At 45.0% G+C, this 12,957-nt stretch overlaps 1 protein-coding gene and 1 long non-coding RNA gene across 8 annotated transcripts in view; one reads left to right on the top strand and one right to left on the bottom strand.

Annotated features, from left to right (window-relative positions):
• MTDH (metadherin) overlaps positions 1–1,305 on the bottom strand; it is a 51,877-nt gene extending 50,572 nt beyond the window's left edge. For 2 of the 7 annotated variants that reach the window (XM_060195999.1, XM_060196001.1), the window contains exon 1: positions 599–1,298. In XM_060195999.1, the coding sequence (XP_060051982.1) occupies positions 599–988 (390 nt within the window). In that variant the 5' untranslated portion in view covers positions 989–1,298. Of the gene's footprint in view, positions 1–598 lie in introns of all 7 variants that reach the window. The other 5 variants (XM_060195997.1, XM_060195998.1, XM_007532263.3 and 2 more) reach the window with 4 other exon arrangements.
• Positions 1,306–1,425: 120 nt separating this feature from the next.
• Positions 1,426–2,888, top strand: LOC132539875 (uncharacterized). The gene is made up of 2 exons (XR_009551147.1): positions 1,426–1,519; positions 1,695–2,888. It is a non-coding gene; the product is annotated as an uncharacterized LOC132539875 (long non-coding RNA).
• Positions 2,889–12,957: the final 10,069 nt, after the last annotated feature.

Below are 12,957 nucleotides of genomic sequence, written 5' to 3'. Positions count from 1 at the left end.
AGTGCGCCTGGCCTTGGAGGAACCGTTTTCCCTCTGCAGAACCCCCCGGACTTCTTCTTCTTCTTCTTCTTTTTTTAAATGCCACCCTCTTTTGTTTTCTTCCTCTGCAAACCTTCAGGGTTTCTGCTGCTGTCGCGACGTGACTTGGACTCAAGTCCTCCCGGCGCCGCGCGCTCTTTGCACAGAACTTCCCGACACGGCGCCTGCGGGTCCCATCACACCGCAGGCAGACGGACGGACGGACGGACGGACGGACAGACAGCAGCCTGCTGACGGACCTCAAGGAAAGCCGGCGCGTAACCCCGGCGGTCAGGGCTGCCAACACGGCTCGACCTCTTGGCGTTTACATTGAAACCTACAGCCCCTGCCCGCCTCCACTTCCTGGACACCGGCCTTCCCCGCGCTGCTCACGCTTCCCGAGTTGCCGTCGTCCCCCACCCCCGCCCCGCCCCGAGCGAGGTGTCCGGCGGTCCGCCGCCTCCTCCGCATGGGGGTTTGGGGGCGGGAGGGGGATCTGCGCCCCCCAAACTCGCCGGCTTCCCCATTTCACCCCCCCCCCCCGGCTGCCCACGGCCACCGCCGCTCTCCCCGGACTCACTTTGGGCTTCTCGGCGGCTACTTTCTTCCTGCTCTTCTTCTTCTGCTCGTCACCCCGCAGGTTCTTCTGCAGGGTCGGGTCTTCCGGGGCCGGGGCCGGGGCCGGCCCGGCGGCCGCTTCCTCCCGCTTACGGGGCGGGCTCCTCCGCTTCTTGCGGGCGCCGGCGCAAGCCGCGGCCCAGCCGTAGCCCAGCAGGACGAGCAGCAGCAGCCCGAGCGCGCCCGTGCCCACCAGGATCACCCAGCCCGGGTACCGCTTGGGCTCGAGGCCCAGGTCGAGGCCCAGCTCGGTGCGCAGAAAGCCCAGGCAGCCCGACAGCATTTCCCGCAGCCGCGCCGAGCCCTCCTCGGCCTGCTGGGCCAGCCTGTCCTGCCAGCTCGGCGCAGCCATCTTCCCTCCCGTCACCGGGACTCGCGGGATGACGCGGGGGCGCACCGACGCCCCGAGAGAGTCGAGGGCGACGAAAGGCCGGGCCGGACCGCCTCAGGCCCAGTGCATCGCGGCCGCCCCTCGCGTGGGAGCCGGGCAGCGGCCTCTACCGCCGCCGCTGGAAGGACAAGGGCCTCCCTGTGCCCCCTCGCCACCCTCGGCCGCCAACGGGAGGAAGGCGGGGAGGGGAGAGAGTGTCTCCAGCGGCGGCCGCTAAGCGGCGTCTGGGCGCCAGTGCCAGGCCCGGCTGGCCTCCCCCGGCGGAACAATGGCGGCTCCGGCCGCGGTCCACGCTGCGCGCGGGGGCTGGCGGGGAGGAAGAGTCGCCGGTCACGTGGGGCGCGGGTGGGCGGGGCGTGATGATCACGTGGGCGGGGCGGCGGCGGCTGGCGGTGACCCGGGGAAGGTGTGGGCAGGATGGAGGCGCGGAGCCCGCTGAGCAACAGGGATCTGGAAGCTGGGAGGAGCTAGGAGGAGGAGGAGGAGGAGGAGGTGTCCGGCGGTGGCTGGGAGCATGTGGAGGTGGCGGGGAGCCTGTAGGCTTGGCGGTTTGAATGAATCTCGGGGAGGTGCTCCCGAGGATGCCTGGGAGGGCTGGTCTAGGTCAAAGTCGCTCGAGTGGGCTTAGGTTTTCGACTTTTTCTGCTTTTTCTCCTGGGACTGTTAGCTGACGTGGAATCGGCTTTTTCCCCCTGCCTGGCAGCTTCCAGAGTCGGCGCCCCTGAGCCTGAAGCCGAACCCCGCTTCTTGCCAAGTCGAGTCTTCGTTCACAGTTCGGGCGTTTCCCTTCGGGCCGGCTGATGGCTTTTGCATGCGTCCCATTCTCCAGCCTTAATGTGGTTTCATTCATTCGCTCTGGCTCTCGCTGTGTCGTTCTGCCCCGGAAATTCAGATGTCGGGAATAAAAAAAAAAAAAAAAAAAAAACGTAGGCGACGCTGTTTTCGTACGAATTTGAATCCTTAATAAGAAATAATAAGAGAAACGCACGGGATTGTGTTTACGTCTAGAGGCGGCTTCCTCTCCGAGTTTATTTAAAGCTTTTCTACAACACGACAGAAGGAATCCCAGGTCCAGGGCTGTGGCTGGGCGGCGCACACTTCCCGTGTGGGGCCCAGGGTTCGCGCCGCCGCACCGCAGCCGTAGAAAACAATAAGCGGGAGCACAAGGGAGTCTCAGAATTCTATTTTTATGTACTGCGTTGACCTTTGGATGGTAGAGTTAGAAGGAAATGCATTGTCTTTGTTAGAGTTTAAATACAAAAATGTTTGGGAACCGCCTTGGAGTTTTTAAATTGCATTTTTGCTCTAAGGAACCTCAGTATTCTGTCCTTAAACGATAATTAGCATGTACTAAAGTGTTTTAAGCGGACGAAGGGCAGACTTTCGTAAAGAATAAGGGCGAGGAGGGTAATATTAATAAGCATTGGATACCACAAATGTATCAAGGAGTATTTTGACCTACTTTGCAAGAGCGTCCTAATGCAGTGATTAGTGGGTGGAACTTTTGTAAATAATAAAAATAAGCTACTGATACTACTAAGCTTTATGTAGACTTAGAATTAAAGACAATGCAAATTACAGAGCCCTAAACTTAAAGGTTCAAATTTTATATTTATGACATAAGATTTATAAATCTGTGGTTATGTTTTGCTTCCCGAGACCTGAAGAGTGATGACTCCTAAGTTCCACGGCCTATTCTAGGTTAACTCCTGAGGAATAACGAATTATACTATTTTATAATAATGGTAGTGGGATTTGCCTATTCCCTTGACAGCCCAGCAATGATTATGTAAAACCATGTCACCTTCCCCTCCCCCTCCTGTAACTGATCTTTAACCTTAATAAATGTATGTTTACTATATTTGTATCCCAGTATAATCATTTTTCATATGTAACTTTTTAGTCAATTTTCTGAGCATTTGTGTATAATTTTATTTATTTATTAGATGAAGATATAAATCAAGAGGGAGGGGGAAGATAGGGGGAGAGAAAGTAGAGACACAGGGGGCCAAGTGGTCATTCACCTGCTTCAAGCCCCAGGTCCCTACCTGCAGGGAGGAAGGCTTTCTGAGTGGTGTCTCTGTCTCTTATCTTCTCTGTTCCCCCACTCCCTCCTCTCAATTTCTTTCTGTCTCTATCTAATAACTAATTACAAATTTTAAGAAAGGTTGCTGTAACTTTAAAAAGAGTAAGAGACACCCAGAATACTGCTTCACCACTGGTGAGGCTTCCTCCCTGCAGATATGCACTGAGGATTGGAGCCTTGCAAATTATATTGTGTGCTCAACTGGGTATGCTAGCATCTGCCTCCTTGAGCCTTTATATTTTTAAAAACCAAAAAAATGAGGGCTGGCAAAGTAGCTCACTTGGGATAGTGTGCTGATTTGTTATGGTGGTCCCCCATCAATGGGAAGAACCATGGGTGTGTGATTTCTTCCCCTCTCTGTCTCTCTGTCTTTTGTCTCTGTCTCCCTTGGAAAAGACGGTCATACAAACAAAAGACATATATTGTTTATATTTTTCACTCAGCATTGCCATGAATGTTTGTCTAATTTTTTTGTTGTAGTTATTATTGTTGTTGGCTAGGACAGAGAGAAATAGAGGAGAGGAGGACAGAGAGGGGGAAAGAAAGACACCTGTACAGTCTGGAGAACTCTCAGAAGGCTAGAAATGGACCTACCCTATGACCCTGCAATTCCCCTCCTGGGGATATATCCTAAGGAACCCAACACATCCATCCAAAAAGATCTGTGTACACATGTGTTCTTGGCAGCACAATTTATAATAGCCAAAACCTGGAAGCAACCCAGGTTTCCAACAACAGATGAGTGACTGAACAAGTTGTGGTATATAAACACAATGGAATACTACTCAGCTGTAAAAAATGGTGACTTCACCGTTTTCAGCCGATCTTGGATGGACCTTGAAAAAATCATGTTGAGTGAAATAAGTCAGAAACAGAAGGATGAATACGGGATGATCTCACTCTCAGGCCAAAGATGAAAAACAAGATTAGAAAAACTCTCAGGCCGAAGATTAAAAACAATGTGTCTGCCTCTCTCTTTCCCTAGTAGGGTGGGTCTCTGGGGAAGCTGAGCTCCAGGACACATTGGTGGGGTCTTCAATCCAGGGAAGTCTGGCCAGCATCCTGATGACACCTGGAACCTGGTGACTGAAAAGAGAGTTAACATACAAAGCCAAACAAATTGTTGAGCAATCATGGACCCAATGCTTGGAAAAGTGGAGAGGAAGTATTAGGGAGGTACTCACTGCAAACTCTAGTGTACTTCTGCTTTCTTACTTTGGTGCCATACTCCAAACTCAGTTAATTTCTGCTTTGCGTTTCTACTTCTTTTTTTTTTTACATGCATAACATTCCCCAGATTCCCATTTAACAATACAACCCCCACTATTTCATTCATCATTTTTCATGGACCTGTATTCTCCCCACCCACCCACCCACCCCAGAGTCTTTTACTTTGGTGTAATACTCCAATTCCATTTCAGGTTCGACTTGTGTCTGTCTTTCTCTCCTCCTCTCTGTCTTCCCCTCCTCTCTCCATTTTTCTCTGTCCTATCCAACAACGACAATAACAATAATAACTACAACAATAAAACAAGGGCAACAAAAGGGAATAAATAAAATAAAATAAGAAAAAAATAAAAATAAAATAAAATAAAAACTTCTGAAGACCAAAAAAAAAAAAAAAAAAGAAAGACACCTGTAGACCTGCTTCACTGCTTGTGAAGCGACTCCCCTGTAGGTGGGGAGCCGGGGCTCGAACTGGGATCCTTGAGCTGGTCCTTGCATTGTTTGTCTAATTTTTAAAGCCCATATGACAAAGCTTAGCAGGAACACCCTGTTAATTCTACACATCATTATTAACTTACTGCAGAATGAAGTCAGATAGTAGAGTTAAATAAGGCAATGTTTTGAAAGACTCAAGGTATGCTGTGTCTTAAAGCATTGATATCAGAGCTAGCCTAAACTCGGAATCATAATTCCTTGGAATTGGCAAAGTTAGATGTTAGATGTAGTTTATGAATCTTTTTAAAAATATATTTATTTATTTATATTTTGGATAGAGACAGGAAATCGAGGTGGGAAGGGGAGCGAGAGAGATCAAGATCTGCAGCACTCTTTTACTGCTTGTGAAGCTTCCCTCTGCATTTGGGGACAGGGTTGTTGAGCCTGAGTTTTTGTGCATTTTAAAATGTACACTGAGGGAGTCGGGCGGTAGCCCAGCGGGTTAAGTGCATGTGGCGCGAAGAGCAAGGACCAGCCTAAAGACCTGGGTTCGAGCCCCCAGCTCCCCACCTGCAGGGGAGTCGCTTCACGGGCGGTGAAGCAGGTCTGCAGGTGTCTTTCCTCCTCTCTGTCTCCCCTCCTCTCTCCATTTCTCTCTGTCCTATCCAACAACAATGACATCAATAACAACAATAACTACAACAACAATGAAAAACAAGGGCAACAAAAGGGAAAATAAACAAATATAAAAAAATTAAAATTTTTAAAATTAAAAAGAATAAAAAATAAAATGTACACTGAACCAGATGCATATCAGCACCCTAGTTCTAAATCTAAGTTCACAACTTATTTGCTTCCTGCTGCCTACAAGCCAGCCCCTCTGCTGGTGTGTCCAGTGTTGGTAAATGACTGTCACTCCTAGTCCTGACCCACATCCTGGAGAGAACTGGGGCCTCCCCTTCCCCCCTCCATCCCCACAGTCATGAATCAGCAGGTCTGCTTTCTCCTGCCTCCTAAGTGTTTCTGGAACCCAGCCCCTGCCTCTTGCTTTTCCAGACCACCAATGTACTCAATCTAGAGTTTTCCTTTGGGCTCTAGACAATGGCTCACTTGGTAGAGCCGTTTTCCATGTGCAAGGACCCAGGTTTTGTTGGTATGCTTCTGGATTCTGCTTGTGAAGTCTTCTGCTTTTATCATCACATTGGGTTCACTTGTGTTGCTTGCTATGTGTTCTGTTTGCACGTCCACTGTTGGCTGGGCACCCCCCTGCCTCCGGGATATTGATTTGGTCCCCCCCACTGCCTCTGGGACATTTGGTTTAGTCATAGCTGGTTCCAGCTTCTTCCTTCTCCCCGCCCCCTATCATACCTATTTCCTTGGTTCCTGACTCTTCCGCAGGAGGAGAGAGATGCAGGACAGAATTGGGTTGTGATTAGATTAGATTAGATTAGATTAGATTGTTGAATCACATCCCGGCTGGTGAATAAAGATTGAACTGTGTCCTCAGCTCAGCCATGAGTCTCTGGTCGTCTCTGTCTCCCGCCCGCAAAGCCAGCCCAGCAAAAATGACAAGGTAGGCAGAGGAAGCTTCATCAATAGTGGAAGGATGCGGTGACCTCTCTCTTTCTGTTTCTCCCCAATCTGTCTCCCACCCTCTTTATCTCCATCTGATGGAAAAGGGAAAAAAAATCTGCCAAAAATGGTAGAATTGTGGGGGTAGATAGTATAGTGGTTATGCAAAGAAACTGTCATGTCCAAGGCTCCAAAGTCCCAGGTTCAATCCTCTGTACCATCATGAGCCAGAGTTGAGCAGTGCCCTGGTTAAAAAAAAAAAAAAAAAAAGAATCAGGGGCCGGTGGTGGCACACCTGGGTAAGTGCACATATCATGCACAAGGACGCCATTTTGAGGCCCTACCCCCACCTGCTGGGGGTCTGCTTCACAAGCATGAAGCAGGTCTGCAGGTATCTATCTTCTCCCCTTCTCTATCTCCCTTCTCCTCTCAATTTCTCTCTGTCCTGTCAAATAAAAATAGAAAGAAAAAATGGCCTCTGGAAGTGGTGGATTCATAGTGTAGGCCCCAAGCCACACTGATAATCCTGGTGGCAAAAAAAAAAAAAAAAAAATCACACATGTAACAAAAAATCTCCCCATGGGGAGGGAAAAAAAGAGAGAATCTTTGCCTTATTCCAGGCTACCAGTTTGGCAGACATTCTATAGATTAACACTGTTCCCACCACTATAGATCTGTGTTACTTTCCTCAACCCCTACAAAGGAGCTTAAAATCTATCCTTCTCCCCCCCCCCCAGAGTTTTTTATTTTGGTGCACTACTCCAAATCCAGTACACGTTCTACTTTTTCCCTTTTTGTTATTTTATTTTACCTCCAGGGTTATTGCTGGGACTCAGTGCTTGCGGCAAGAATCCACTGCACTTGGAGGCTATTTTTCCCCTTTTGTTGATCTGCAGGTGGGGATCTGGGGGCTCTAACAGGATCCTTACACTGGTCCTTGGGCTTTGTGCCATGTGCATTTAATCCGCTACGCTACTGCCCCAGCCCCCTTTGTTTTTCTTTTTAACTTCTGTTTATGAGTGGGATCATCCCGTACTCATCTTTCTCTTTCTGGCTTAACATACTTTCTTCAGGTTAATGTCTAGACAGAGAGTCAATAAAGAAACAAGAGAATAGGGTTGGGCAGTAGTGCAGCAAAGAGCATGGACTGGCATAAGGATCCTGGTTCTGAGCCCCCAGCTCCCCACTTGCAGGGGGGTCGTTTCACAAGCGGTGAAGTAAATCTGCAGGTGTCTATCTTTACGTCCTCTCTGTCTTCCCCTCCTCTCTCGATTTCTCTGTTCTATCCAACAACAATGACAGCAATAACAATAATAACAACAGCAATAATAAGCCACAAAGGCAACAAAAGGGAAAAAAATTAGCCTCCAGGAGCAGTGGATTCATAGTGCAGACATGGAGCCCCAGTGATAACCCTGAAGGAAAAAAAAAAGAAACGAGAATTAAATGAAGAGATAGACTAGATCTAGACATTTTCAGAATCCTTTACCCCAGTAAACTGGAATGTGTGTTATTTTCCAGTCTTCATGGGACATTTTCAAAGAGAACATATGTTAGGCCACAAAGACAGTGTCAACAAATTCAAGAGCATTGAAATCATCCCACAGAAGAATTAAACTAACACTTATCAGCAACAGGGAGTTAGTAAAAGTCCCAAAATATGGAAACTCAACAGCACACTTCTTGAGAGCTTGTTTGGAGGTTCTAGCAGGGGAGTGCAGCTACTTCTATATCCTTGACCGAAGGAAGATCGGTCTATCTCTACTGGGGGAAGGCAGCTTCCAGAGGGACATACATGGACCGGTGAGGAAGGAAGCGGACACCCGCCTGCCTAGCCAGCCAGATCAGCCAAATCATCTCTGGCGATCAATGGGGTGGCAGATGTCAGCAGCCACATCGCCCTCACATCCAACAGCACACTTCTTAACAACTACTGCGTCAAAGAGGAGCTCAAGGAAGAAATTAAAATGTTCTTAGAATCCAATGAAAATGAAGACACAAGCTATCAAAATATTTGGGACATAGCTAAAGCAGTACTAAATTCATAGCCAGACAAGTACACATTAGGAAACAAGAAAAAGCTCAAGTCTACAACCTGACTGCACATCTCAGAGACTTAGAAAAAGAGGAACAAAGGAAACCCAAAGCAACCAGAAGGACTGAAATAACTAAAATTAGGACAAAAATAAAAAAAGTAAGAGAACCGTACAAAAGATCAATGAAGCTAAATGCTAGTTCTTGAAAGAGTAAACAAAATTGACAAACCCTTAGCCAGACTCACAAAACAAAAAAGGGGAGATAATGCAAATATATATGATTTTAAATGAAAGAGAAGATATCACAACAGATACCACAGAAATTCAAGGAATCATGCATGAACACCTTAAGGGCACGCATAATTGATCTCTCTCCTGAATGTATACCACTTTATATCAGACTTGTTATCTCCAATTCTAGCGATTATATTAGATCCTGTGTTTACTCTGTAACTTGTGACCTTACCCTAAGGATGGCAGCATGGTTCAGGGGTATTAGATAAAGCTTCTATTAGCCTAAAGGGCCTTTAGACCCATTTATCCTAGATGTTTACCCTGATATAGCCAAAAAAAAAAAAAAAATCTAAGGCTGGAGACAGAACTACAGAGATAAAAACAAAGTTTTTTTTTCCTAAGAAAATAATACCCTAATAAACAACTTGGGAAAAGTTTTGATAGCTATGAAAATTGCCCTTTTTAAAAAATATTTTATTGGAGAGATTAATGGTTAACAGTAAATACAGTTGTTGGTACATGTGTAAAAATTTTCGATTTTTTGGATTCGACTTCCAGAGGCGGAGCTACGAGCAGCAGATCGCTTTCTCTCCTCTCCTCTCCTCCCCTGGATCAACTAGGAATACCAAAGGAGACCACCCGGACCGAAACAAGACAGGACTAGAATGACCACAGAAACCCAGTAAATCACCCGTGAGTACAAACACGCGTGGCTGGTGACAGAGAGGAGAGAGGGGCCTAAGGAGAGATTAAGTGACTGCTAACAGTTCGACAGTTTGTCAGTGGAGACACCACCTCCAGTCTGCTCCACCAACAAGGGGACAGCTGAAGGGAGGAAAGGACTCCCCAGAGACTCACCAAGTACAACTCTGAGTCTCCATTGCTACTACCCTCAGAATCTGGAGCAGCAACAGGGAGGGACACCAGGGCACAGAGATCTAACCGGGAAACTCAGGAGAAGACCTATACCTCGGTGGCATAGCTGAAGGGCTGTGAAAGTCTCTTTGCATAACCACTGGATTATCTCTGCCACACCCTGCTTTATCTCTTGGTCAGGAGTCATTGATTAAGCCAAGAAGCCTATTGATAGTTTAAAAGTCCTCAGGCTACCATAGCCTACAGGGGAAAAAAAAAAAAAAAGGCTTTTACACCACTGAACTCCAACTCAGGGATTGAAAAAACTGTTAACTTATATAAAATGGTTAAAACAACAAGAAAAAATAATGGAGACTCGAACCAGGACAAGAGTCCAGCTAAAAGTCCTCCAGAGGGTGAAGCACAAAACAACGAGTTCAACATCCAAACATTAGCTAAGGAAATAATAACAGGAGTGAGTAAAGAATTTGAAAAAATTGTAATCAGAACTGCAGGAACAACAAATGAGAATATGCAAGAAAATTCTAATAATCTCATGGTTATTAGAGAGCTGAAAGCTGAAATTGCTGAGCTAAGAAGGCAACTAGCTGAACAAGCTAAAACAGTATCAGAGCAGGGCAACAAAATAGATGAACTCCAGAAAGCAGTAGAGGGCAGAGAGAATAGAATCAATGAGGCTGAAGACAGAATTAACAAGATTGAGGATGAATTAGAGACAACTAAAAAAGAAGTAAGAGATCTCAAAAAGAGATTAAGAGATGCTGAAAACAACAACAGAGTCCTATGGGATGACTTCAAAAGAAACAATATACGCATTATTGGCTTACCAGAGGAAGAAAGAGAAGGGGAGGAAGAAAGCGTTCTCCAGGCCATAATAGCTGAAAATTTCTCTAGTCTAGACAACACCAAAGACATAAAGATTCAAGAAGCCCAGAGGGTCCCAAACAGAATTAACCCAGACCTAAAGACACCAAGACATGTCATACTTAGATTGGAAAGGAATAAGGATAAAGAAAGGATCCTCAAGGCTGCAAGAGAAAAACAAAGAGTCACCTACAAAGGAAAACCCATAAGATTAGCAGCAGACTTCTCCATACAAACACTACAGGCCAGAAGAGAATGGCAAGATATCTATCGAGTGCTCAATGAGAAAGGCTTTCAGCCAAGAATATTATCTCCTGCTAGATTGTCATTCAGACTAGATGGAAGCATCAAAACCTTCTCAGACAAGCAACAGTTGAAGGAAGCAACCATCACCAAGCCTGCCTTGAAAGAAGTTCTGAAAGGTTTCCTATAAACAACCAGACCACCACAAATAGAACATATATCAAAACACTCTAAAACTCTACAAGAATGGCGTTAAAATATCTTCAATCTTTGATATCAATAAATGTCAATGGCCTGAATTCACCTATTAAAAGACACAGAGTAGGAAGATGGATCAGAAAACACAACCCAACAATATGTTGTCTACAGGAAACTCACCTAACGCAACAAGACAAACACAGACTTAAAGTGAAAGGATGGAAAACTATCATTCAAGCCAATGGCCCACAAAAAAGGGCAGGAACAGCTATTCTCATATCTGACATGATAGACTTTAAAATAGATAAGATTAAAAAAGATAGGAATGGACACTACTTAATGCTCAGAGGATCAGTCAATCAAGAGGACTTAACAATTATTAATATCTATGCACCCAATGAGAAGCCATCTAAATACATCAAACTTCTACTGAAAGAGCTACAGCAATATATTAACAGTAACACAATCATAGTAGGGGACTTCAACACCCTACTCTCTCAACTTGACAGATCATCCAGGAAGAAAATCAGTAAAGACATAAGGAAGCTAAATGAAGAGATAGATAAACTAGAACTATTGGACATTTTCAGAGTCATTCATCCCAAGAAACTGGAATACACATTTTACTCAAATCCACATGGATCATTCTCAAGGATAGACCATATGTTAGGCCACAAAAACAGCATCAGCCTATTCAAGAGCACTGAAATCATCCCAAGCATCTTCTCAGACCACAGTGGAATTAAACTAGCACTTAACAATCAACAAAAGATTAGTAACAGTGCCAAAATGTGGAAGCTCAACAGTACACTTCTTAACAACTTCTGGGTCAAAGAGGAAATCAAGGAAGAAATCAAAATGTTTCGAGAGTTCAATGAAAATGAAGACACAAGCTATCAAAATATTTGGGACACAGCTAAAGCAGTCCTAAGAGGGAAGTTCATAGCTATACAAGCACACATTAGGAAACAAGAAAAGGCACAAATAAACAGCCTGATTGCACATCTTAAAGACCTAGAAGAAGAACAACAAAGGAACCCTAAAGCAACCAGAAGGACAGAAATTACTAAAGTTAGGGCAGAAATAAATAACATTGAGAATAGGAAAACCATACAAAAGATCAATGAAAGTACAAGTTTGTTCTTCGAAAGAGTAAACAAAATCGACAAACCTTTAGCCAGACTCACAAAACAAAAAAGGGAGAAGACCCAAATAAATCGGATAGTAAATGAAAGAGGAGATATCACAACATACACTGCAGAAATTCAACATATCATGCGAGGCTTCTATGAACAACTATATGCCACCAAGTTAGAGAACCTGGAAGAAATGTATGATTTCCTAGATACCTACCAACTTACAAAACTAAGTAAAGAGGAAGTGGATAACATGAACAGGCCCATCACAGCTAATGAAATTGAAACAGTTATCAAAAATCTTCCCAAAAATAAAAGTCCTGGACCAGATGGTTTTACAAATGAATTCTACAAAACTTTCAAAGAAGAACTAATACCTCTACTTTTAAAAGTCTTCCAGAAGATTGAAGACACAGGAATACTCCCTGCCAGCTTCTATGAAGCCAACATCACCCTGATACCAAAAGCAGACAGGGACACAACCAAAAAAGAAAACTGCAGACAAATATCTCTGATGAACATAGATGCGAAAATATTGAACAAAATTCTAGCCAACCGGATACAGCAGTATATCAAAAAAATTGTTCATCATGACCAAGTGGGGTTTATCCCAGGCATGCAAGGTTGGTTTAATATACGTAAATCAATCAATGTGATCCACCACATCAACAAAAGCAAGACCAAAAACCACATGGTCATATCAATAGATGCAGAGAAAGCCTTTGACAAAATACAACATCCCTTTATGATCAAAACACTACAAAAAACAGGAATAGATGGAAAATTCCTGAAGATAGTGGAGTCTCTATATAGCAAACCTACAGCCAACATCATACTCAATGGTGAAAAACTGGAAGCATTTCCCCTCAGATCAGGTACTAGACAGGGCTGCCCACTATCACCATTACTATTCAACATAGTGTTGGAAGTTCTTGCCATAGCAATCAGGCAGGAGCAAGGAATTAAAGGAATACAGATTGGAAGAGAAGAAGTCAAACTCTCCTTATTTGCAGATGACATGAT

Source organism: Erinaceus europaeus, chromosome 8 (genome assembly GCF_950295315.1).
Source record: "Erinaceus europaeus chromosome 8, mEriEur2.1, whole genome shotgun sequence".
In the NCBI taxonomy this organism is placed as follows: domain Eukaryota; kingdom Metazoa; phylum Chordata; class Mammalia; order Eulipotyphla; family Erinaceidae; genus Erinaceus; species Erinaceus europaeus.
This window is presented reverse-complemented; position numbering and strand designations above follow the sequence as displayed.